This window comes from Hippocampus zosterae, chromosome 2 (genome assembly GCF_025434085.1).
Source record: "Hippocampus zosterae strain Florida chromosome 2, ASM2543408v3, whole genome shotgun sequence".
NCBI classification, from domain to species: Eukaryota; Metazoa; Chordata; class Actinopteri; order Syngnathiformes; family Syngnathidae; genus Hippocampus; species Hippocampus zosterae.
In genome coordinates this window covers 2,971,943-2,998,959 of record NC_067452.1, presented here as the reverse complement: position 1 = coordinate 2,998,959, position 27,017 = coordinate 2,971,943, and the positions used below count along the sequence as shown (strand labels likewise).

General features: G+C 44.6%; 1 protein-coding gene and 1 long non-coding RNA gene across 6 annotated transcripts in view; both read right to left on the bottom strand.

Annotated features, from left to right (window-relative positions):
* Window positions 1-11,079: 11,079 nt before the first annotated feature.
* LOC127596397 (deoxyribonuclease-1-like 2) overlaps window positions 11,080-27,017 on the bottom strand; it is a 30,084-nt gene continuing 14,146 nt past the window's right edge. For 3 of the 5 annotated variants that reach the window (XM_052058898.1, XM_052058897.1, XM_052058899.1), the window contains 7 exons: window positions 24,237-24,248; window positions 20,291-20,377; window positions 16,408-16,505; window positions 16,225-16,337; window positions 12,329-12,486; window positions 12,156-12,252; window positions 11,080-11,703 (listed from right to left, as the gene is read on the bottom strand). In XM_052058898.1, the coding sequence (XP_051914858.1) occupies window positions 11,578-11,703; window positions 12,156-12,252; window positions 12,329-12,486; window positions 16,225-16,337; window positions 16,408-16,505; window positions 20,291-20,377; window positions 24,237-24,248 (691 nt within the window). In that variant the 3' untranslated portion in view covers window positions 11,080-11,577. The remainder of the gene's footprint in view (window positions 11,704-12,155; window positions 12,253-12,328; window positions 12,487-16,224; window positions 16,338-16,407; window positions 16,506-20,290; window positions 20,378-24,236; window positions 24,249-27,017) is intronic. The other 2 variants (XM_052058900.1, XM_052058902.1) reach the window with 1 other exon arrangement.
* On the bottom strand, window positions 16,924-20,284 carry LOC127596448 (uncharacterized). Its single transcript, XR_007961479.1, has 2 exons — window positions 19,318-20,284; window positions 16,924-18,881 (listed from the first exon to the last, which is right to left on the bottom strand). It is a non-coding gene; the product is annotated as an uncharacterized LOC127596448 (long non-coding RNA).

Below are 27,017 nucleotides of genomic sequence, written 5' to 3'. Positions count from 1 at the left end.
GGGCAGCGTGGGTACTTTCTCCACCAGTGCTCACTCGTCTTCGACCAACAACCTTCCCTCTATGCTACTGACGCCGCGAAGGTGGCATATATTATGAGTTTGTTGACAGGTCTGGCGGCATCATGGGCGATGGCGACGAGCGACGTGAAGCCGAGCCTCCGGTCCTCATTCCACGGCGTTTCGCCGGGTGTTCCACCATCCCGTGCGGGGCAGAGAGGCGGAGGGCCGGTTACTCGAACTCCAGCAGGGGAGGCGATCGGTGGCGGACTACTCAATCGAGTTCCGGATTTTGGCCGCCCAGAGTGGCTACGGTGACCGGGCGCTGTGTGGACTGTTTCGTCGCGGATTAAACACCGAGCTCAAGGACGATCTGGCGACCCGCGACCACAGCTCCGACCTGGAGGAGTTAATCGAGCTCTCCCTACGGTTGGACAACCGCCTGAATGAGAGAAACCGGGAGCGGGGAGGTGATCGTTTCCCGTCCTGGCGTGCCATGTACTGCGGGGAGGTGCCGATGCAGCTGGGTGGCGAAAGCGCTGGATCGGAGCGGAGAAGGCGCCGGTTCAACGATCGGGCTCGGTCTGACAGCAGTCAACGAGGACCTCATGCTGCTCCCAGCCGTCCGGAACCTTCCCCATCCTCGTTCTCCAAAAGTTGTGACTCACGACCACGCGCAGAGCCTCCCGTGCCTCGGCGAACCGACTCCCGGCCGGGACACCCCAGGAGACTGGAACTCGAAGGCGAGATATATGGGGGGTCCCGGTCGCAGCGGGTTAGGGCTCTGATAGACTCGGGGGCTGATGGTTGTTTTATGGACACCGACTTCGCCGCTGACCTGGGTTGTTATGTCGAGAAGTTGGCCGATAAAAAGCGGGTTTGTGATCTCGATGGGCGCCTTTTGGCGGTCGTAACGCAAAGAACAGAACCATTAAGACTCAAATTATCCGGAAACCATGTCGAGCATCGACGGTTTTATTTAATGCGGTCTCGAGCCGCTCCGGTTGTTCTCGGTTTGCCCTGGCTCAAGACTCTCAACCCCGTGATTTCTTGGGAGCGCCCGGCAATAGAGAGTTGGAGCCGGAACTGTTATGAAAGTTGTTTAGGTTCAGCCGTAGGGGAGCTCGAACGTGCCGGTGACGACACCCCCGAAACTATCTGCCTTGACGGAGTGCCAGACTGCTATCATGACCTGCGACAAGTGTTCAGCAAAGATCGCGCACGCTCGTTGCCCCCGCACCGTCCCTACGACTGCGCCATAGACCTGCAGGCGGGCGCTCCGTTGCCGAATTCCCGGGTGTCTCAACCCGAACGAGAGGCTCTTACAGAGTACATAAACAGCTCGCTCGCTGCAGGTCTAATTAGACCATCGCGATCACCGTTAGGGGCGGGATTTTTCTTTGTGGGGAAGAAAGACAAGACGCTGCGACCGTGCGTGGATTATCGTGGTTTGAATGAAATCACAATCAAAAATAAGTATCCGCTACCATTGTTGGACTCCGCCTTCGCTCCGTTGCAATCAGCCACAATCTTTTCAAAATTAGATTTACGCAGTGCTTACCACTTGGTTGGTAAGCACTAGTCATCTAGTCATGCCCTTCGGGCTGACAAATGCTCCCGCCGTTTTCCAAAGCCTTATCAACGACGTGTTGAGAGACATGCTGAACATTTTCTGTTTCGTCTATCTTGACGATATTTTAATTTTCTCCCGGTCAATTCAAGAACACAAGGAACACGTCAGACTGGTGTTACAGCGTTTATTAGAAAACAGGCTCTTCGTCAAGGCAGAGAAGTGTGAATTTCATGTACCTGTCATCTCTTTTCTGGGGTTTATTATTGAGCAGGGCAAACTGAGAGCAGACCTCACCAAGACGGAGGCGGTGACAAACTGGCCAACACCGACAAACAAACAAAAAAGTTACAGCGCTTCTTGGGGTTCGCTAACTTCTACCGTCGTTTTATTCGCGGCTACAGCCAAAAGGCACTCCCGTTGACCCGTCTGACGTCCACTAAAGTCCCATTCAAATGGGATTCGGCTGCGGACTCTGCGTTTGCTAGCTTAAAAGCCGCATTCACTAATCCTCCGGTATTGCAACATCCTAACCCTGACTTCCCATTCGTCGTAGAAGTGGACGCCTCGGATTCGGGGGTGGGGGCAGTGCTGTCCCAGCGTTCCCCGGTCGACCAGAAGTTGCACCCCTGCGCCTTTTTCTCTCGTCGTTTCAGTACAGCCGAGTCGAACTATGACGTGGGCAATCGCGAATTGCTGGCTGTAATCGCCGCCTTACAGGAATGGCACCACTGGCTCGAGGGGTCTAAGGAGCCATTCACTGTCTACACCGACCACAAGAACCTGGAATATCTCTGCTCCGCAAGAAGACTCAACCCCCGTCAGGCCCGGTGGGCCCTATTATTGACCCGGTTCAACTTCGTCCTCACATACTCTCCAGGTTCTAAGAACACCAAGCCCGATGCCCTTTCCCGTCTCCACGACCCCGTGGAGAGGGACCGGACGCCGGAGGCCATTCTCCCGGCCCAGTGCATCGTGGGGGCGTTGAGGTGGGAGATCGAGCAGAAGATCTAGGAAGCTCTGGATGGTGTCCAGGTCCCGGCTGGATGCCCCGCAGGGAAGCTGTTTGTGCCCCACCTCTGCGCTCGGAGGTGTTGCAGTGGGGGCACGGGTCCAAGGTGGCCTGCCATCCTGGGGTGAACCGGACTGTGCATCTCATCACCCAGCGGTTCTGGTGGCCGGAGCTTCGGAGGGATGTGGTGGTCTATATCAATGCCTGCTCCCCCTGCGCCTGCGGCAAGTCCTCACGTAGGCCTCAAGCGGGATTGCTCCAGCTATTGCCCATCCCTCCTCGACCGTGGTCACACATCGCCCTGGATTTCGTCACGGGTCTTCCTCCATCCCGTGAGCGGTCAGTCGTCCTCACCATCGTGGACCGATTCTCTAAGGCTGCTCATTTTGTTCCTCTGTCTAAGTTGCCGTCTGCACTGGAGACCGCCGACCTCCTCGTCCAACACGTCTTCCGGCTCCATGGCATCCCGATGGACATCGTCTCGGACCGGGGGCCCCAGTTCGTGTCCCGCGTATGGAAGCGGTTCTGCCGATCCCTCTGGGCCACAGCCAGTCTGACCTCGGGATACCACCCCCAGTCCAATGGACAAGCTGAGCGTGCCAACCAGGATCTGGGGGCGGCCCTCCGCTGTGTATGCCTACGCAGTCCCTCCTCCTGGGTTGACCACCTACCGTGGGTGGAGTATGCGCACAACACCCTCGTCTCTTCAACCACTGGTAGGTCCGCCTTCATCTCGGCCTACGGGGATCAACCGCCGCTGTTCCCGTCCCAGGAGGGACCGGTGGAGGTCCCGTCTGTGCAGCATCACCTCAAGCGAGCCCACCGCGTGGGAAAGGAGGCCCGAGCTGCACTGTCCCGCACGGCGACCCGGAACCGGCAGATCGCGGACCGTCGTCAGCGCCCGGCACCTACTTACGTGGTGGGGCAGGAGGTGTGGCTGGCAACGAAGGACCTCCACCTGGCCGGCACATCCGCGAAACTGGGGCCCCGATTCACCGGACCGTTCGTGGTCGACTCCATCATCAGCCCCGTCACGGTCAAGCTCCGGCTGCCGCCCACCATGAATGTTCACCCCGTATGCCACGTCTCCCTGCTCAAACCGGTGGCTTCCAGTCCCTTGGCTCCGTCTCCCACTCCGCCCCCTCCTCCGCGGGTCGTCGACGGTGACCCGGTGTACACGGTTCGTGCCATCCTGGACTCTCTGGATCCTCTTCCTTATTTTGTTGTGCACGGAGCGATCATTCTATCGCTTCGGGCACAACGTGACACACACAGCGATGCAATACTGAGGCCACCAAACCGGACCACCTCAACGCCTTGGCTGCACCTAGAAATTCTGTTCATAAAGGTTATGAAGAGATTTGGAGACCAACCCTCCCTGGAAACAATTCCGACTTACTGCCAGCAATGCAAACCAAACTCTGACATCGTTGATATAGGGACCGAAGAGCCCGTATCAGGGGGTTCGGTACCCCATACTCCCGAAGCACCACCCCCCCCCACCCCCCACAGAACTCCCCAAGGGACAACATCGAACACCTTCTCCAAGTCAAAAAAGCACATGTAGACTGGTTGGGCAAGCTCCCATATACCCTCGAGGATCCTGCTAAGGGTGGAGAGTTATTCCACTGTTCCACGGCCGGGACGACAGCCACACTGCTCCTCCTCAACCTGAGGCTTGACTTCCTGATGGACCCTCCTCTCGAGCACGGGTGGTGGACCAGAATTTCCTTGAACCCATCCGGAAGTTGGCTCCATGGCCTCACCGAATTCTTCCCACGAGTTCCGGCGACTGCTGAAGCTGCGTTATGCTTAGTCAGCCGATATCCATCAGCTGCCTCTGGAGTTCCACAGGCAATAAAGGCCCAATAGGACTCCTTCTTCAGTTTGAAGGCATCCCTTACTGCCGGTGTCCACGAGGGAATTTGTGGGTTGCCGCCATAATGGCGATAACTCTTGATTGGCCGCCTCAACAATAGATGCGCAGAGCATGGTCCACACGGACACCATGCCAGACGCTCCCAAAGAAAACGATCACATGCCAGGTTAATCGGATATCAAAATTTAAATTGATTCCAAATTCAAATCAGAGGAACTATCTAATACTGTACTGGGAGTTATCCCATTAACTTATGACTTTATTTCACAATAAATCCATCACATTTAAATCCAACCTCATCTGATATGGCGCTTCTGTTACATCTTTTAATGCATCTTTTATCTCATTCAGTCCCAGCCAATTCTGGACCAAGTCTGAAAAGACGTTAGTAATTGAGTTATGAGCCTCCCTAAAAAAATCCTCTTTTATTGCAATTTTTAGAAAAACAGCTTGCAAAATCAGGCATTTTAGCTCGCAAGAATTAAAAATGCCCCTGAAATTCTGGAGGGACTGAAAGTGGGCGTTTGTCCATCCTGTTCCATCCCAGGGTATGAATGCCCATCTCTGGCAATAGACGCAGTGTCACAGCTCCATTCTGAGCAGCTAAGGAGCAGCAAGTATTTCTGCATGCGTTACCTGCTATGGTGTCTTTGACAGAAAGGTCCCGCAAGCTATTAGAAGCTTACTTTAAGTAAACCAGTGTAACCAAAATGCATTTGGATACCATACATCACATATGTCAAGGTGCCGGCCCGCGGAGCGAATCCGGCCCGCGAGAATGTTTTCAGTGGTCCCTGGGTTGATATTGATTTATTAGCCCACGGACCGCAGCAAGCCGGAAGCCCGCAGATCTTTTACACGCACCAATAATACATTTCCCACAATGCAACAGTGACACGACAAGCAGTGGCCGCTTTATTTCAATCTTAGTGCAGCAGTCGTTCCAACAGCAGTGACGTTAGCTTGCAGATACCCATCAAAAATGCAAAACGGAAGGTGGACACTGAGAACTGGGGGTTTCAAACAAGGTGGGAGTCGGAGTACATGTTCATGGACGTAGCTGGAAAACCTGTGTGTCTTCTGTGTGGAGAAAGTGTGGCTGTATTGAAAGTGTGTCATCTGAGATGACATCATGAAATAAAACGTAACAAATGAAACAAAAACAAGAATATGGACATGGAGGGGTGAGGGGGATTTCATGAAAAACTGTATACTTAAAGTTTGTGACGAAGTTTGCCCCGAAAAAAAGCAACTCTATTTAAATGTGAGCATGAGCAGAAACGCAATTGCCGAGCGAGTAGAGCAGTTGTCCATGTATCTAAAAGACGGAAAACGGAAAAGATGTGTTAAAAGATGCTGTGGATGAGAACGCTGAAGTTTCTGACGTTGCCCAGTTGTCAATTTTCATCCGCGGAGTGGACTCCAGCCTAAGCGTGACAGGAGTTTTTGGCTTTACATCCTATGCAGAAAAAGATACGGCAGTGGGTGCTGCGCAGTTTGCCCGTTTCCTCCCCGACACAGTGACCCCGCTGCTCATCCAGGCTGATCAAACGTTGTCAAAAGTTTGGCAGCACATACCTGTGTGAACAACTACTTTCTTTGATGAAGCTGAACAAAGCATCACACAAAAGTCAACTTACTGCTGAACACCTTCACTCAATTTTGAAGATTTGCTAAGCCCAGAGCCTGACCCCAAATATTGATGAACTTGTAGAAAAGATAAGACACCACAGAGTATCAGCCTCAGCATCAAAGAAGTGAATATTACTGTGCAATTACATACAGTATTAAGAGTTTTTACTCACTTCAAGTTTAAAAATTAAAGTATAATATTGGCTTTCACTGAATGTTACTTCTCCTTGAAGTGTTGTTTTTGGTTAATAAATGTTTGTACTTTATTTTATTGTATTTAAATCCAATTATGTTTTTAAAATATTTCATTCGAGTAAATGATCGAAAATTGCTATTATTTCTCTTTCTTGGAAGTAAATTTAGCCTACTTTTGCTAAAAGAGAAAATATGGGCTATTGATGGTGCCTTGAATACCGGCTTCTTTCATTCATGTTATGGGTATTTTTATACAAAGGAAATTTGTTTTTTGTGCCTGTTGAAAATTAAAGTTTACTGACAGAGTCATAAGAAAATGTTGCTCTATTTATCTGATCATATTGGAATGTATTTGTTAGTCAAGTCAAGTCAACAGTATTTATAGATCACTTTCAAACAGCCATCGCTGCATACAGAGTGCTGTACATAGAGCAATTTAACATGCACAATAAACAGTAAGTAAGTAAGTAAGTTAGGTTTTCAGTCAATTAACTTTGGTTCAATAAACTATAATAATAATAATAATGCTCTTGCGACGCGGGGGCCCAGTCTCATTCGGCTGGGTCGTCGCAGTGCGTAGAGCCGATCAGCTTCACCAGGGTCCGCCAATGACCACGGTCATGGGCCAGGTCCGCTGCATCCTCCAGGGTAAGGCCCTGGTGTTTGAGATCTTCTCTGATGACATCAAGCCATCTGGCCATCAGAGTGGTTCCCCATTAACAGCGGGGTCAGACAGGGCTGCGTGGCCGCTCCTGATCTATTTAACTGTGTCATTGACCACCTTATGATCCGAGTCCGGGAGCAAGTCTCAGGCATGTCGCTCGGCAACTTCCACCTGACCGACCTTGAATACGCTGATGACACCACCCTGTTCAGCAACTCCCTCCAACACCTCAGCAGTGCCCTCTCCATATACCAAACAGAAGCAGCAAAGCTGGGCCTCCAAGTAAGCTGGCAGAAAACCAATAAACTATATGTGGTCATTTTTCAATTTTTCAGTCCGGCCCTCGGCTTAGAGCAAAATTTTTTATCTGGCACTCCGTCCATTTGACTTTGACACCCCTGCCATACATAGTTTTCCTTCTGACCACCACATGTCCACTTTATTAACTTACATCAGTGAAGTGAATTAATTCATGGCCATTCTAAAGTACCTTTATTTTTCATTATTTATGATGAGCTTGTATCAATTTCTCAAAACAAAGATGCTGATTGGACAAAGAGGAGATTGATCGTCTTTAAGTACCGTATTTTCACGACTATAAGGCGCCATTAAAAGTCTTAAACTTTCTCCAAAATGGACAGGACGCCTTATGGTGCGGAGCATCCTTTATATGCGCTGAGTTCCAAAATCTGACTGACAGCCGACACGCTGTTTATAGAGAGAAAAGGCGGAAGTGACTGTGGCCAGGCATGCGGGAAAGAAGTCGGCCAATCAGGGAAGGGTGGGCGTGTATATATACATATATGGAGAGGGGGGGAGAGAGAGAGAGAGAGAGAGAGAGAGAGAGAGAGAGAGAGAGAGAGAGAAAGAGAGAGAGAGGACAGGCAAGCTGGGGAGCAGCCCGCCAATGGTGAAGGGTGGGCGTGTAAGTGGACGCTAAAGGGACGCCTCAAGCCAGTACCAACACTTGTATAGAGTGTGGCAATGTGCATTGTTGCAAAACAACTCCGGTTTTGGTTTCTAAGAACCCCTGAAAATAAATTCGACAAAGAGACACGCCTACGAAGCTCAGTTCAAACTTAAAGCCACCGGTTATGCTTTTGGCATGCGTGCCCATCTCACAGCAGCGGTGAAAAACCAAGTAATGCAAATGAACTCTGAGCTTGCCGTTATTCCCGGACGCTTGACTAAAGAACTCCAACCGCTGGACATTGGCATCAACCGGGCGTTCAAAGTAAAGTTGCGAACGGCATGGGAACAATGGATGATCGGTGGCAAACACAACTTTACAAAGAGTGAGAGGCAGCGCTTGGCGAGTTACGCCACAATACGCAACAACGAGAGGGAACGCGGCGTTTTTGATGGATTACGGTACTTGCACAATTGTTCAATTCTTTCTACACACACACGCGCTGCCACCATGTTTCGCTCTGTTCTTTACTTTCAAATGTGGGAAAGCATCACACGAGAGAAATGTTGACTTTGCTGTTGCTGCTCCTTCTTTCCGCTCGGCAATGCGTAGCAACTCACACTAGCATGTGATGCGTTCAATGACAACTGGATGTGCAGTCCTCTGCTTCTGATACAGAGGACGAGGACTTTGATGGATTTCTGCGTGATGATTGATCGAAAAACGCGAGAACATTGTACGATGGCTAAATAAAATACACCCGAACTCAGTTCTGCTTTCGTTGCCTTTTTAGAAACGTGTTTTTAGCTGGTATCTGTATGTCTTGGCATGCTACCGTATGCTCCAAGCTAACGTGTTAGCGTGCGCGCATGCATGCCGTATGTTTAAGCTAGCGTATGTTTTACCACTGTAAAACTGCGCCCATTGGTACAGTGCGGTCTGTATATGTGTAAAATACAGATGTCACCCATTAATGAGACTGCGCCCAACGGTACGGTGCGTCGAATAGTCGTGAAAATATGGTACCTGGATGTTTGTCACACAAACTGTTCTTTAAAACTAACTTTTACTCGTGAAACTGAATGTGAAAAGTCAAGCAAACTGATTCTGTGTTTGAAAAGATTAAATGTGTATCCGTAAAACTGAATGGCACAAAATATCCAGAATTCAAATCTCATTTAGGTATTCAAATCTAAATGACAGTACATATTAATTTCTTCAATTATTCAAATTAAACTATGCAATTTATGTAATTGAAATTCACCTTTTCCATCCACTTATTCAAGGTAGCGATTCAAATTGAAATACAAATGATCTAGATTCAGTATTTGGTGGCACATATTTCAGCCCATACAAGGAGTGGCTCCTTCAATATTGACTGGGCACCAGAAGGCACAAACATACATCACATTCTACACTCATTCCTTAATTTCACCACAGTTTAGTCGACAAACAGAACACTACACCATTCCCATTTCCTTCACAGGTTTCATGCGACCGAGGGTGCGCACTCAGTTTTTCAACTGTAGTTTAAAGTATACATTGACACGCATACCCACACTCACCACTAACGAGATGCTGAAGGCCACCGCTCCATCTAAAAAGTCGTAACATGTGCATAGTGTACAAGCCCCTTATAAGTGAGGCGCTTTTGCGTGTTTCAGAGGTCAGGTCACTGGAAATGTATTTGTTTTACAAATGGGCACATTTTCCATGACAGTGATCTCTCGCTCTATCGCGGTTTGTTTAGCGCGGCTTCAGTGCATTACGGTTTATTTTCCCCCAAAGTACTGTATTCGGCGGCCCAGTAGTCCAGTCAGTGGTTAGCACGTCGGCTTCACAGTGCAGAGGTACCGGGTTCGATTCCAGCTCCGGCCTCCCTGTGTGGAGTTTGCATGTTCTCCCCGGGCCTGCGTGGGTTTTCTCCGGGTGCTCCGGTTTCCTCCCACATTCCAAAAACAAGCGTGGCAGGCTGATTGAACACTCTAAATTGTCCCTAAGTGTGAGTGTGAGTGCGAATGGTTGTTCGTTTCTGTGTGCCCTGCGATTGGCTGGCAACCGATTCAGGGTGTCCCCCGGCTACTGCCCGAAGACAGCTGCGATAGGCTCCAGCACCCCCCGCGACCCTCGTGAGGATCAAGCGGCTCGGAAGATGTATGAATGAATGGATGAATGAGTACTGTATTCGAAAAAAATGCCGAAAGACTAAGAGGTTTTGTGCCTGCCTGTAACTTGATTGGTTCCCAACGCCGACGTCCACCAATGGCAGCACGAGGGAGGGGGGGGGGGGGGGACGAGAGTATGCACAGCCAATCAACATGGCTTTGCATCTTCTCAGCTCCGCTGAGTACCCTTCCTCCTCTTTTATCTTTGATCAGTGTCTAAGTGTTGTTTACACGCGTGCTTGTGTGCGCAACGCGCACGCACGTGTGTGCGTGAGTATATGTGTGTGTTTGTAACCCCCGCGATAAACTTTTATTCAGATTACTGTATTTATGAGTGGACAATATTGGACCATATTTATATACTGTACATGGTATTGAGACTTTAGTAAAAATAACGTGCACTCATTTTATTTGTGTCACAAATCTCTATTCATTCATATGTTTTGTCAATAGGTCGTTGTTGTTGTTTTGTTTTTGTTACAAACCTACATTCAGGACTGGATTGGCCATTTGGCTTTCAGGGCAGATACCAGATGGGCCAGCGTGTTTTAAAAGTGATGTGGTTCTGTTTAATTCTTTTCCTCCATTTTACTATCCCAAGAGACTGGCACGCAGTTTAGAAGGAGCAGTCCATTAATGAATGTACAATATAGAAAGCAAACAACCTATCAAAATCAGAGGCAGAGCTACATGGTGGCCAGGAGTCACGTGGGCTGGTCAAAATGCCAGGGTTGCGGTTTTGTGCCAGTCCAGTCCTCCCTAAAGTATATCAAGTTGTTCTGACCTCAGCTTGTTGTACAGGTGTTATACTGGTTCAGCCCTGTGTCTGATGTTGCTCACTATGGTCAATGAAAAGCTCAGGTTTGTGTGAATGCTCAGAAACATGGAAAATTAGAGGGAACACTTGGCCTACTCTCGTGGCTCAAGGAATCTTAAATTGGAAAATTAATTTGAAATTGCAAAAATAATGTTGTGGTTGGTTAATAAACAATCGAAATGTAAATTTTCAGACACAATGCATTTATCTAATATAATATGCTGTACAGTATTTACTGTTTTAATGAACAAACACTTTAAATATTCATTTATTATTTTATTTCACAGAATTTAAAAAGCAATCATTACACCATGTACAAAGACAAATCGTAAAAAGTACTTTTTGAGGTTTTATTGACACCTTGTATCTTTGGTATTTTTTTTTCTCTTAGGATTTGTGCAAAACAGACCAAGACCCCAAAAATCTTCAAAAGGAAATTAATAAATGGCAGGTTGATTTTGTGACAGTTATGTTTGTGTGTATATATATATATATATATATACACACACACACATTTCTTTCTTTAAAGCAATGTTCATGAAGAAAGTAGCACGTCAGCGTGGTTTAAAAAAAGAAAAGAAAAGTAGAAAAAAAATTTCCCCACATCGAGACAAAACAGTACACTAGCCCAAAAAATTGATGTTTTTGTCACATACGATCAGGAATGTTTAGCGGTCGTGGTCACGTGGTGCAAGATCTCCCCTGAGGATGCCAATATGATAAAAGGAAATGGAATTCACAGAGACGGCAGGAAGCAGTGGAGAGCAACGGTAAGCAGAAATAGGAGCGGTATGGCCTGAAGTAGCAGGGCGGAGCTCTTGAGTTGCACCTCCACAGGAAAGTTGTCGCTTAGCTGCAGAGCCTGGAAGGAAAAACAACAGACTCGGTTATCAAGAATCAACTACACCCAAGTGAAGATACCTCTGCTTTTTCTTGTTTTTTTTTTGGTGTGTTGTCACCGCAGAAGGGTGAAATGGAACATCACAAAAAGGTAATACACCACTGTGCAATAATGTCAACTGCATTCATTGCTTGTACTTGAAGATGAGCAAATGACTGCAGAACTCAAATATATTTCAATTGAGCAAATGCAAACTGCTCACAGAAATATCATTTTGCTGAACACATCATGGCTATTGAGGAGCATTGAAATGTCCGCAATATCCTCTTCCCTCTGAAAAGTGACCAGGGTCTTCAAGTGGAGGGGAGGTTTCACACTTCTTTGCCGAATGTAAGTGAAGAAAGCTTTGATAGTGTCAATAAATATGTAAACATTGTACAAGGACGTGTGACAAGAGCAGAAGCATGCATTACTGTCGTCCTGGTCAGTTTGAACTCTTGAGCAAAGTTGAAGACATTGGCAGAGAACGGCATTATTCCTTTCAGGAAGGACTTCCCGTACACGACGATCCTGAGGGAAAAGATGCAACGTCACACGTCAGTCATCAGTTCAACATGCACGCATGCTCATGCGGGCACACACCTACCGATTATATGCGCAGCTTGTCTTGTCCGTGATGGTAGTGTCACTTTTGTCCCCGATGAGCCAGTAGAAGCTATTGTTGGTGAACAGTCTGATGTTCTTCTTGTCACGGCGCATCATGTAGGCGCAGCCAGCATGAAAATTTCCCAAGAACATCACATTCTACGCTCGCACACGCACGCACGCACCCGCACCCACACACACACACCCACACCCACCCACACACACACACACACACACACACACCATTTACATGTGGGATGGGGACCTGGTGGACATAGGTGCACTCGTGTGGTCACTGGCCATTTGGTCATGATGTCAAGCCAAGTCACTTTTGTGTTGTGTGTGTGTGAGCATGCCCGTGCCTCTGGTCTGTGCGTTTCTGACTATACTTTGAATCTTTGTGTCCTGTTTTTATTTCAGCTGAATGAGAAGAAAAACCCATAGCAGTCATTGAAATGACTTGAATCTGACAAAAGTAATTATAACTAAGAAAAAAAATATGAAAATTAAACAGTGAAAATCAGACATTGCTTTTGAATTGTGGTTCAAAATAATTTTGTTAAAAAGCAAACTAAAAAAAAACGCATAGACAGAAAGGATTTGTGGAATTTTTACTGAGATTTCTGCAACTCTCACGGCAGTATTTTGACCCACTTTTCATTGAGCAAAGCGCTCGAGTTGTCTCAGGTTAAAAGGGTGCTTCCACAGATGCCATTTTTTCAGCTTCTTGCACAGATGTTTAACTCACTCACTGCCAGCCATTTTTCTCCAATTGGGAAAGTGGGGACCAGCCATTTTTGACCATTTTGACTCATTTTTTTAAGGCCGACAGAAAACGTTATTCTTTTGCTTTATAAAAGCATTTCAACTACCAAACAAAAGTTTGAGTCCTCATCTTTCATCAGGAAAAAAGTGCATTTTACCTTTTACCATTCTTGACTAAACAGCATTTGAACATTAGTAAGTTTGTTGAAAACACCCATTTCCAAGAGAAAAAAAAACCTGAGAAAAAGAGCTTTTTGTGAAAGGCTGCATTTCAAGCAGAACTTTCATTTTGATGCAATGTTTTTTTATTTGCTATACCACAAATATCTTAACATCTCTTTCCCTCTAAACAACAACATAAACACAAAAAGGTCTCCTAGATTACAAAATAGCAGTTTATTGCATGACAAACACTGATGCATGACGTATGCATGAAGTTTTCATGAATGTTGAACTTTGTGTGCCTCCGTGCGTGTGTGCGCGTTTGTCAAGGATGACGATGGGACTTTGTCGTCTTTGTTTTATTTGAAAAAGCTCTGTTGTAGAATTAGCTGCTGTTATTTATCCATGTTCTCAACACCACACTGCTTCCATAAGTCACCTTGCGACTAGGATCACTGTACCACAACCCACACCCACTCACACTGTGTGCAACCAAGATGTGATCAAATCCATTCCTGCGATCTAGTGGTGATTTATCATTCTATAATCATTCCCACACCCTTGATACTGACTGAGGTGCGCAAATTCATTCAAATTCATTAATATGTTTTAATAAAAAACGCCCAAAATGTATTTTTACTTTTTGCACTAATTGATTGGGTTTTGGAAAAATTTATTTTTACCTTTTGGCATTAAATGAATTAATAGGATTTAAATCAGGGCTCATAGGAAGCCGCTTCAGAAAAGACTGTTGTTTTACTCAAAGTCATTGTTTTTTTTAAGCTGTGTGCTGTTGAGTTGAACGGTGTCGTGATGTGTGCCCCAAGTAGTGATATAGTAATCACAGCTCCCGAGATATTTCTGCATTGCACACTGCAAGAACCAAGACAAAATAAATTCTCCTGGACCCTCCCACACCTTGCCCACCACCTCTCCCAACTACAACTTTCAAGTAAGCACTGTTGAACCATGTGCGCCAAAAGCAGCAGCGATTCAAACGGCATCTTCTCTCTTGCTATTAGCTCCATAAACAGGAACTCAAATCTAAAGTGTCTCTTTGCATTTTTGCACACTCCTGTGGGACAGTATCACCGCAATGATTGTTGTAGCTCCAGCTCTGTATATACTTGAACAATTGTTATTGATCAATATTCCACAGTACCAGACATTTTAAAGCGCTCAAGGATTTTCTGTGCTATTGCACACTTAAAAGTTGTTCTACAAATACTGCTACTGGTCACAAAAATTGTATTGCACCACTGACCAATTTATCTCTGCTTGATGACACTGCACATTGTTGCATATCTGTTATTGAATTGTACTCCTTCACAATGGTACCCTTACATGATGGAAAGTCTTTTGAGACGTATATGTCATGTCTTTGTTTATCGTAGTTGCTTGTGATTGCAATACGAGTGTAACCAATAATACTAGAGACAAATTCTTTGTGTGTTCTAAATACTTGGCCAACAAAGGTGATTCTGATTCTGATTAACTTTTGACCTTACAAGGCTCAAAATAAGCAGTTTTGCATTGCAGTTTACAGGTAAAAATTTGCATTTTGAGCCTCATTGAATAGAAAAACTGAGAATCACTAATTCAGAGTTTTTTTTCAAACTGCAGATTGTCTGGAGGCACGCATGTTCATGTTGCCACAACGTGCGTACATCACCGACACATGGGACATTGGCGGTCGAGTCAAGCTCAGTGCTGCTCATGCCAAACCAGCTACCTAGCAACAAGCTTCACTTGCTACTAGTTTGGCTAAATATGTTGCGAACTTGCTCATATTTGTTTTTACTTTTATTTCTGAAAGAGTGAGTAAATGTTTCACTCAAGTGACATAGGTTGCTTTCACTTGAGTCTTCCACTTGATGTCACTTATGTTGTTTTCACTGGAGCACCAAAAGCTCTGAATCCGATTCAGCCAAATTTGAAGGAAAGCCGAAATGCTTCATGAAGCTTCACCTGGCTGCCACTCTTTACTGGATGACTGTGATGACCCAAAGCACCACCTCCTCATCCCATCCATCTTCTACCGCTTATCCGAGTTGGGTCGCAGGGGCAGCAGCTTTAGCAGGGAAGCCCAGGCTTCCCTCTCCCCAGCCACTTCTTCTAGCTCTTCCCGGGGGACCCCGAGGCGTTCCCAGGCCAGCTGGGTGACATAGTCTCTCCAGCGTGTCCTGGGTCGTCCTCGGGGTCTCTTCCCGGTGGGACACCTCATCAGGGAGGCGTTTAGGAGGCATCCTAATCAGATGTCCGAGCCACCTCATTTGGCTCCTTTAGATGTGGAGGAGAAGCGGCTCGACTCTGAGCCCCTCCCGGATGACCGAGCTTCCCACCCTATCTCTAAGGGGAGCCCGGACACCCTGCGGAGAAAACTAATTTTGGCCGCCTGTATCCGGGATCTCGTTCTTTCGGTCACGACCCATAGTTCGTGACCATAGACTAGGGTTGGAATGTAGCTTGACCGGTAAATTGAGAGCTTCGCCCTTTGGCTCAGCTCCTTCTTTACCATGACAGACCGATACAAAGTCTGCAACCTCCTCATCCCTCCAATCAAAAATTTCCTTCTGTGATTTTGCTGAATTGTCCAATATTGTTACAACTACACTTCTTTTTTTCATTGCCATCTTCTTTTATGCTCAGGTTTCTTTTCTGTTTTCCGGTGACTTTCTGTGCGCTACTTCAGACTTGGCAAATGACTGATATTTTCTCCCTGTGGACACACACACACACGTTTCTTGAAATGACTCATCTGATATTTTTTTCCCCATCTACTTGCTCTAAAAAATGTTCATCGTTTATATTTTTTGTGTTTCGTAAGGCCGTAAGGGTAGGATTTTGTGGAAGAGCTGTGATATTGCTTTATTCTCCAAAATGGTGCATTTCAATAATTTTTGCCACGGTATGTAGGTGCAAGTTCATTAAGCAGTAGTCAGGTGATCAGCAAGTAAGTGTGGATGCCACCTTGTTGTTCCATTTGTTCAGCACTTGCGTGAGGACATCATACAGGCGGTCGATTTCCTGCACAGCTCTGCTTGGGTCCGCATTTAGCCCGACCAGAACAAAGTCCTTGATTGCTGACGACAAGAGAAAGTGTCATAAAACACGACAAACAAAATGAAAATGGTTCACGGTTAGCTTGCTTACCGGTGGCGTTGCTGTGGAAGTTAACAGCAAATGGCGCTCTGGCAAACTGATTCTGGCCTTGGTACTGATATTGACCCATTACCTGCGCTGTCTCTGTCCTGATAATAAAACAGCATTGTGAAGCTGAGTCCAATCAGTCAGTTTCGTTCAAATACAAGTCTGAAATTTTCACATAACTCTAAAATTACACAGAATTGGGAATAGTATCATGCTATGTATAAAAGTCATTGTAACTGGTGAGCGTATTATTGATTTACATGACACACGCTCACACCTAGGGACAATTTTGAGCATTTAATCAGCCTGCCATGTAAGTTTTTGGAATGTGGGAGGAAACCGGAGTACCCGGAGAAAACCCACACACAGACCAGGGGAGAACATGCACACTCCACACAGGGAGGCCAGAGCTGAAATTGAACACTGCACTTCTGCACTGTGAGGTTGACGCGCGAACAACTGCCCTGATTCATTTTAACATGTGGAAAAGTCTTTAAAAAAATACACAAATTAAAAAAAAAAACTTGTGTTCTCCTCAGAACAAATATAAATAAGCAGCTTACACACTTTACACACATTGGCCAGCACGTGTATCCACTGCAACAGATGTTTTCACAAAAGCTATCAAACTAAATAAAACTAAATTGGTTACACGTTTTAAATAGCTTAACTTGTTGCTGTGGACATCAACAAACAATATAATAAACAAATGGTGGTGGAATTAACTCATCTTTGAGGGTTGAAAGCAAGCTCGCACATTTATATCGACCTCTTCCACTGAAAGTTTCAATAGTTAAGTAATTTTCGAAAATCCAGAATAAAACATTTTTGTCATTAAACAAAATACCTTAAATAAAAGCATGAAAAAAAATTGGTATTTCGTAAATCTGACAAAGTGATCGTTTTCCTGACGTGAGATCCTGGCGTACGACAAACCTGGAAGTGTGACGTCACTTCAAGGGACACAATAGCAGGGCTCATGATGGAAATTGTACAAAGCCAGTCAGAAATCAATTTGGAAAGTGATGTTTCCGCCTTATCTTAGGGGATCCGGGTCTTTGAAGAGTTGGAGGAAGAGGACATTGTTGGCAAGATGTTGGACCTTACATATGTGAGCCAAATGCTCAGAATGCAGAAAATGTTTTGCCCGAACGGCCTGACATGGAGTGGAGACAAAACCCATCTGGATTGAAAGAACAGTAGACTATATAGGCTGCTGTTATTAGCCTAGCGCTAGGGTCAGCAACCCAAAATATTGAAAGAGCCATATTGGACCCCAAAAAATAAATATATATGTATGTATGGAGCCGTAAAAAAAATAAAAGCCTTATATGAGCCTGATAATGCAGGCAACACATACGCTGTATGTATCGATATTACCTATATTAGCCTACTATCAAAATGACTAACTTGGCTGCAAATACACAATGAGCCTTCAGGATTAAATGTTTTTTTTTCCCTGCATTGCATCCTGTAGAGCAGGGGTGCGCAACGTTTTTTGACTGAAGATCTACTTTTCGATCAACTAACCTCCCGCGATCGACCCGTTCCCGCACGCACGCATACGCGGATTCGCACGCATTTACACATGCATGCCTACCTACCTTCGTCAAGACCTGACGCGAGGCATGGGATGCACTTTTGCAGCGTGTTAACCATCATAGCTGACATGTACCGTTTAAAATGTTTCTGTCGGCCCTCCACATTCCCATTCTTTGCCAGTAACCTACATGAAACACTGTTTTTTGTTTTTTTAAACAACAGCCACTTGCCTGGCATCCCACCCTGCTCATAGAAATGTGTATCGCAGGCTATGACAGAAATCTTTGTTGACAGAAATGTTGAAATTTAAAATTTATTTGGCACATTTTTACAGCATTGTAAAACGTTAAGAATGTTTGTGTCATGTTTGTCCTCCTACAGAAACCATGTTAAAAGATAAATATATTTCCCTCCCCTATCTTTTTCCGTTTTCAAACATTTTTGAAAAAGCTCCAGGTTGCCATTCGGGCAGCACTAAAGAGCCGCATGCAGCTCCAGAGCCACGGGTTGCCAACCCCCGGCCTAGCATTATTGTTTGCATTTCGATTCTGTGCCGTGCTGTAATTTGCACACGATGGGATTACCGATTTGGTCCATTTATTCCCGCTAGCATAGAGAGCACACATCAGAGTGGGTTGCTGTCCTACATCATGTGTCAAATTCAAGGCCCGTGGGCCAGATGTGGCCTGCCATGTCATTTTGTATGGCCCGCGAGAGCTTAAAAGTTTTGAGTGTCTAAAAATAAATACCAAAAAACAAAGAGCGCGCTTTGACCAAAATCTACATTTCCCACAATGCCTTTCGACTACACGAACCGCGGCAGTGTCCATGCCAACGAGTGGAATTGAGATATAAATATTCATTCATTCATTTTCCGAACCGCTTCATCCTCACCCAAAACGTCCAGAAAGAGAAAAGTTGATGCAGACGGAAGACTGTTTCAAGAAAGATGGGAAGGCGAATACTTGTTTGTGCTTCAAAGAGAAAGACCAGTATGTCTTTTGTGTTACGAGGCGGTGTCGGGTGTCAAAGAGTACAATCTGCATCAACATTTTAAGATTAAGATTAAGATATCCTTTATTTGTCCCGCAATGGGGAAATTACAATCAGAATTCAGAAAGGAAAACGATGGGTCGAGAGAGGGAAAAAAAAAAAACACGCTCGAACTATCCTCTTCTGAGGATAATTTAAGTCCAGGATAAAAAAAAGACCCTAGCACATAAATAAGCATATGACAGTTACAACAAGTCATAAGACATAACATGTAATAAGGGAGAGGATGAATGGGAGGGGTCGGGGGTGACCGCGACGCGGCCGCCTGACCGAGGCAAACACGGAGCTAAGTACGCTAAAGCCTTCAAGAAAAGCAACAAATTGCTCAAGAATAAAAGGCAAACTGCGGTCGCAGCAGAGTTTTTTCTTGAAATCCACAGCCAAAAACGAGGCCGCGGTGAAAGCTCGCTTCATTGCGGCTGAAGAAATCGCCCACGCTTCCAAGTCTTTTTCAGAGGGAGCGTTTTGAAGCAGTGCATGCTGAAGGTCGATGCGCAGGTGTGTCCCGACCAGACTTTTAAAAATGTCAGTTTATCAAGAAACACCATCGGCAGCCGAGGGAAGGAACAAGCAGAAAATCTTACAACAGAGCTGTCCGAGGAGACACGCAGCTACACAGCTTTTTCATTAGCTGTTGATGAAAGCACAGATAACACGGACAGAGCGCAGTTATCAAATTTTATTAGAGGCGTAAAGTTGGACCTCTCTATCACTGAGGAGCTATTGGATGTGGCTGCAATGCATGGCACCGCGACGGGAGAGGACATTTTTGATACGGTGGAGAAGTCCGTAAGTAAAAATGCATTGCAGTGGGAAAACTCGGTAGGATTAACTACAGACGGTGCACCGGCGATGTGTGGAGGAAAAGTGGGTTTAGTTGCACTAATGGAGGGGAAAATGCAAAAAATTAATTGTCACACGCCTCTGATAACGTATCATTCCATTATTCATCAAGAAGCTAAGTGTGGGAAGGTGCCAGGGATGGAGGACATTGTGACCACAGTCATGAAAACAGTGAACTTCATTCGGCTGCGCAGCCTGGTTGACAAAGTTCAGGGGGTCTCCCGTCAACTGCCCGAACAGCTGGTACAGGCTCCAGCATGCCCCACTACCCTCGTGAGGATAAGCGGATCAGAAAATGGATGGATGTATTGGTGTAGAACCAAAATCAAAAAGGTAGAAGGTACTAATCTCATGATGGGGGTCAGTACCCATCCCTAGCTACTACCGCGTGTCAACATGTCATCCAACACAAAGAGGTGCATAATGGGAAATGGGGATGGTGTCTCACCTGTAGATGAAGACGTACTTCTGCAGGTCATCAGCAGAATTTCCCAGACTGGGGCTGGACACTGAGCCGTAGCGGTAATCGTCATACCTCCAAATGAGACAAACACACACACACACACACACACACACAAAGTACTGAGAGTCAACCGCGAGCGTCTCACACAATCAATCACTAGCACAAGCATATTTTTGTTGATAGGGGGTGTCTTCCCTAACTTTTTTGAATATCTTTTAACCAATATACACTTTGACTTTTTTGTTTTTTTAAAAGCTTAAACAAAATTTGTTTGCCCTGTCTTTTAGTGTCCCTCTCACATTATTAGTATGTTTATTTTAGCTGATACATGTTTGAAATAAACAAGAAAAAATATGTATGCATACAGCTCTCTGTAATCCAGTTTCAGAACCACTCATCACATGATTATTTGTCATGGGCAACACCCATCACCATATGGCACCCTGCATCTTGCCACGTTATGACGGTCCACATTCGGTCCAACAATCCCACATGCAAGCGCCGCATCTCCCAATTACAGGTCAAGCACTTCCACCAACCAGTCACTGAGTACAATCAACATGGCTGCTGTTAGTAAGCCCGTTAGTCAGGGCAGGGTTAAATGAACTCAACTATCGATGATGATGATGATAATTAATAGGCATGCACGATAATTATTGACCAGATAATTATCTGGGCAATATTAGGAATTATGACTTCAATAAATCCAGTAAAATTGAAAAAAAAAAAACTTAGATAAGCAAAGAAAGGGAAAAAAAATCCAAGAATGAAGATGAACACGCAAGGAAGCCATACTTTTCTGTTGATACACTCTTTTCTAGACTTAACGTACAAGACTACCCAAGAATTACAAAATTCAGTTTAGAAATAGGCGGCCCGGTAGTCCAGTGGTTAGCACGTCGGCTTCACAGTGCAGAGGTACCGGGTTCGATTCCAGCTCCGGCCTCCCTGTGTGGAGTTTGCATGTTCTCCCCGGGCCTGCGTGGGTTTTCTCCGGGTGCTCCGGTTTCCTCCCACATTCCAAAAACATGCGTGGCAGGCTGATTGAACACTCTGAATTGTCCCTAGATGTGAGTGTGAGTGCGAATTGTTGTTCGTTTCTGTGTGCCCTGCGATTGGCTGGCAACCAATTCAGCGTTATCTTGTTTAAGTTATCTTGTTTAAAAGTTTGAAGAAAAAAAACCCATTTCATCACAGTTGGCCTTTTTTGGAAGGAAAGCAAGGGGGAAAAAGAAAACAAAGCATCTTTTTGTTTCATGCATGCCAATCTGGCAACACAGTCCATCACCTGTTGGTGCCAAGAGGTGACCTAAACATTGACAGCAAAGTAAGCAACGATGTGGATCATTCATTTGAATTAATGTCTTACTTTCTCAATGACAGTGGCAAAAATAGGCATACGCATTGTTTGAACCTTGTGGAATGAATTCTCAACGACAAAGACATCTGACTTAAGAAGGCATAACAAAACTCAACTAGCATTACAGTTTAGCAAGCAACCCGCACATTGGTTTGGGACCAGTAAAAAATATGTGATTGTGAACGTTGCAGTACAACCGAGTAGGATAATTTGTGGTGGAATTGTTTGTCACTGATTTGACTGTAGTGTTTCCGTTCACATAGGAAGAAAACTCAAGACTGAAGTGACATTTTTTTCTTTGTTAATGCATCCCTAATTTTAATTATGCCACCTCTTGTATGGGTAGAGAATGAAACAAGCAAAAAAAATAATAATAATAATAGTAGCTTTCTTTTGAACTCTTACTTAAATATGACAATGTTCAAAGCAATACCCCTTCTGTAGAAAATCCATCTTCAACAAAATATTCCCTACTCTATTTTCACTGTTATAGTGTAAATAAGCTCGATGGGGATACTAATTTAAGTATTGAAAAAAAAATGTTGATAATGGCGCATGCAAAAGATGTGCAATGAATTCAAAAGGAATCGCATGCTTTAACTTCACCTAACCAATCAGATGCAATCTTAAAGAAATATATCCATCCATTTTCCGAACCGCTTGATCCTCACTAGGGTCACGGGGTTGCTGGAGCCTATCCCAGCCATCTTCAGGCAGTAGGCGAGGGACACCCTGAATCAGTTGCCAGCCAATCGCAGGGCACACAGAGACCATCCACGCCCACACTCACACCTAGGGACAATTTAGAGCGTCCAATCAGCCTGCCGTGCATGTTTTTGGAATGTGGGAGGAAACCGGAGCACCCGGAGAAAACCCACACAGGCCCGGGAGAACATGCAAACTCCACACAGGGAGGCCGGAGCTGGAATCGAACCCGGTACCTCTGCACTGTGAAGCCGACGTGCTAACCACTGGATACCGGGCCGCCCTAAAGAAATATATATACTGTATATATATATTTTATGCAGGAACATCTGAATATATCCATCCATCCATTTATCCTCCCAAGGGTCGCGGGGCATCTGAATATATTATCTAAGTTCTATTGTGTGATTCATGCCGCTAGTTATTGTTCTCTTCTTGGTTGGTGATGCATATTTAATTAGGGCGACCCGGCGGTCAACTGGTTAGCATGTCGACCTGTGTGGAGTTTGCAGGTTCTCTTCGTGGCTGCGTGGGTCTTCTCTGGGTACTCCGGTTTCCTCCCACATTCCAAAAACATGCATGGCAGGTCAATGGAACACTCTAAATTGTCCCTCGGTGTGCGTGTGAGCGTGTATGGTTGGTCGTCTCTGTGTGCCCTGCGATTGGCTGTCAACCAGTTCAGGGTGTACACTGCCTACTGCCCGAAGACAGCTGGGATAGGCTCCAGCACGCCCAGCGACCCTTGTGAGGATAAAGTGGATCAGGGAATGGATGGATGGATGATCAGTCGGGGAAAAAAAAAAATTACTCCACCATATGTTGTCACTGAGCAAGATTTTATGACTTGTAACTTGGTTCAAACAAGTACAGTAATGGCTTGCTTGACTTGATTTGTTTGCTTTTTTCCCCCACAGTGACTTGGGACTTGCTTGAGACTTAGGCCATTTGTGACTTACTCTTACCACTGAATATCAGCTACTTGAAACATTTAGCACGAAAACGGTGTTTTGAAGAGCCTCCAAAGATGCCTGCGCTGCAAATAAACTGCCACTTTTTACGATGATGAGCTATTCAAAACAGGGTATTTTCTTTAATAAATAAATAAATAACATAAGCGTGCAATTCAGGACACAGATCTGGTTTTGATTTTTGTTGTGATTGAGGTAGGTGTCACATTTGACGAGCACAAAGGTTTGTGTATTTGTTTCCTCCAGGTATGCACAAACTACGTTCAGCTGAAAATGTTAAAAATGAATTAAAATTAAAATATCCTTTATTTGTCCCACACTGGGGAAATTTACAGTCTACAGCAGCAAGATTGTGGGTAGAAAGAAGAAAAAAAACAAACACCGTTCAATTAAGTGGAATATAAATACAAACATGGATAAGGTCGCAGTGCCATTTGCAATTGTTTTTCAAATCATTTAATTAATTAATTAATTGTTTTTTTTTGTTTTTTTTTTCAGCAGCCTGACAGCAGTCGGTAGGAATGAAATGAAGGAATGAAAAAGCTATTGCTATCATCTTGAAAAAGTATTGGCTTAAAAATATCGTGCATACCTAAAAACAACAACAATAATGGAAACTTATATTGTTCTTGTCAAGACACTCAAAACGACAGACACACGCACACACACACTTATTCTTTTAAGTCCTAATTTGAGATAGTCTAAATTAAATATATCATTTGTGATGTCGAGCCATACACAGAGCATCATAAGCCTCGAGTGACAGTTTCGAAGTCCGTCGATATGTTGCATTGGCAGGTTGTGATTAATGCAAACGCAGCCAATCAAGATTAGTAGATTGGATTATAAAGCTTATTGCAAAAGCTTTGACGGCGCATGCTCGGAAAATCCATCATACCTTTGAGCTTCCCTGTCGAGGGCCAGAAAGCAGACATGACATCACTGCAAGTTAAAAGGTTACGACAAGCATCTTGTTGGTCAGATAGCCTGACACCTCTAATGCATTTTGACAAAACTAATAATAACATGATGACCTCGTGGACCACACGTACAACAACACATGAAGCATTTCCAGTTGCAAGGCCGGGGGGTGAAACAGTTTCCGCTGTCAATATCTTAGAAACACTTGGGATGCCATTTAACAGAGAAATAACTGTCATTCGATATGTTATAGTCTGGAGTTGTGTAATATGTACAGCCAACAGCGGTACCTCTACTTATGAACATCTCTTCATATAAAAGTTATGAAACGGCTCAATAGGAAAATATTGCCTCTTGTTACGAAAGAAATGTGAAGATATGAAAGTTAAGAATACAGTATGGGCTGCTATTCGTTTCCTGAATGCAACATACTTTTAGCTCTGATGCCATTGGCTATTACCAAGCATCATCCTGGCATCCCATTGGCTTGGAGGGACTTCTACCGTATGTGTCTGTGTGTGTAGATAGATAGATATGTGCAGCATCTTCGTTATTCGCCCCTCGGGCCACGAGGCGTTCCGATAATTTCAGGTAAATGTGAATCAATCAGAAAAAGCGATCACCAGTCCGGCGATTTCTCACTATGCTGATGGTTGCCTTGCACATTTCTGAAGGATTGTTAAAAGTCAACAAAAGTAAACGTCCTTGGATGAGTTCTTTACAAAACGGCAGGCAAAAACCACTTCTGAGAGAGAACATCAACTAAAGAGGACAAAAATGATGAGGGCGCAGTTAAAAGTTAAATAACCATCCTTTTTATTTTTTATTCATTGTTTTTTTACATTATGCACAACTGTTATTTATTGTGCAATAATATGATTGTAACATGAATTTGTTACATATTCTTATGCATTTCTATGCTTTAGAAAACATTTCTGTCTGATTTTTTTGGGGGCGGGGGCTGGGGGGCGGATTAGGGCAGGGGTCCCCAACCGCCGGGCCGTGGACCGCGACCGGTCCGCGGGTCACATTTGGTGCCGGGCTGCACTGAAAGAATAAATAACTTACATTCCTTCCGTTTCATTCATTTCGAAATCTGAAAGGTGTTTTATTTTGAAAAATTACCGGATTCTCTGTTAAATCAGTCTACAGTATGTTACTTTTGACGGAGGTGAATCCGCGCTTCTTGGCCATGTGCTAGGTTACCGCATAAAAAACTAACGTCTTTGAAAAGTTTTTTCGGGAAGGGGAAAAGGCCCAGCCAGGAGACAGAAGAGGAGCCTACGACTTTCAAGAAAGAGAAGGCTACATGTCATAGACAGTATCAGAAGTCCTCTTTCGAATACGGCTTTATCTCAACGGGAGATTCACACGCACCAAGCCTCCTCTGCGTAATAAGCGGCGATGGTGAGTCGTATGTTGCGATGGTGAGTCGTATATGTCGTTCCTCGTGTCATGATTCGTGTTAATTATGTTTTGAAAATATCACACTTTTCATGCAGCTCATATCATATATTGTTGTATATATACGGTCTTAAAGGCCAGTTCCTGAAAATATTGTCTGACATGAAACCGGTCCGTGGGGCAAAAAAGGTAGGGGACCTCTGGAATAGGAGGTTAAATGCCTGAGGATTTCACAGCAACAATCGTTTCCGGTAGCGTGTCGTTTCCGTGGGATTATTTGTACGGTACCAAAAAGTCAAAATCACTGTGCACTAGTTGACTGAACGTGTGTATCCTGTGTGAGCAATGCGATTTCACTGTGACCGTATGTGTATTTCTAGTGTGGTGTGTGAGTGTTTTTCTTCGATTCTACTTTCGTTTTGTTTTTATGAAGTGGTGGCGGGGCCGAACAGGAAACATTATGTGCGCATGCGGGTTGCTATTTTAGTCTGCACACTGAGAAAGCATGTAGATGATGGATAGAGATGGCGCCGAAAAAACCCACCAAAAAGTCTATTAGTTACTACATTTAAGAAATGGGAATGCCAATCGGATTTTTCTTTCGAATCATCCAAAGAAGGACGTATTACCAAGCTGGCATGTGATGTATGCACAAAACACGAAAGCGAAATATGACTGGAGGCATGATTCAACTTGAAGTTGGTCATTTGATCTAAAGGCTAATCGCTATGAAAAATATGACAAAACAGTCTGTTATTCCAAAATTTAGTATTTATAGACATGGTAACTTTATGAATAAAACATTCGTCACAAGGTGCAGTAATACTAATGTTAACTGTCGGTAGGTAACGATGATGTGTGGTAGATTCTTTGGTCAAATTGACAGTAGATTACACAGTGTATTGTCTTGGGGTTGCAAAGAGGATATCAAGCCATATCAATACGACAAGTCTATACATAGTAATAAGGTCATTTTTTTAAAGATTCATCACATGATTGTAATCATTCAATTCCTAAGACATGCTTTTGTATTAATAAAGGGTGTGAGTAGCCATTGATATTATGTTTATTTACATAAATAGTACACACACATAATCATGTTAACAGTGTTAGTTTTACTTGTGGCCCATGGTATACATCCAGATTTTGTGGTATGCTGTATTCATGATGCCATATGGGCACAATAAAAGTGTAAACAACATATTTGGAAAAATCAATTTATTTTATTGAATAAACCTGGAGCATACAGCTGCTGAAGTAATTATGTTCATTGTTCATGCATAGTTTTCAAACATTTACCCTTTAAATATTATACTTTTGAATTCTTGATTGTGAATATCAGTCAAAATAGAAA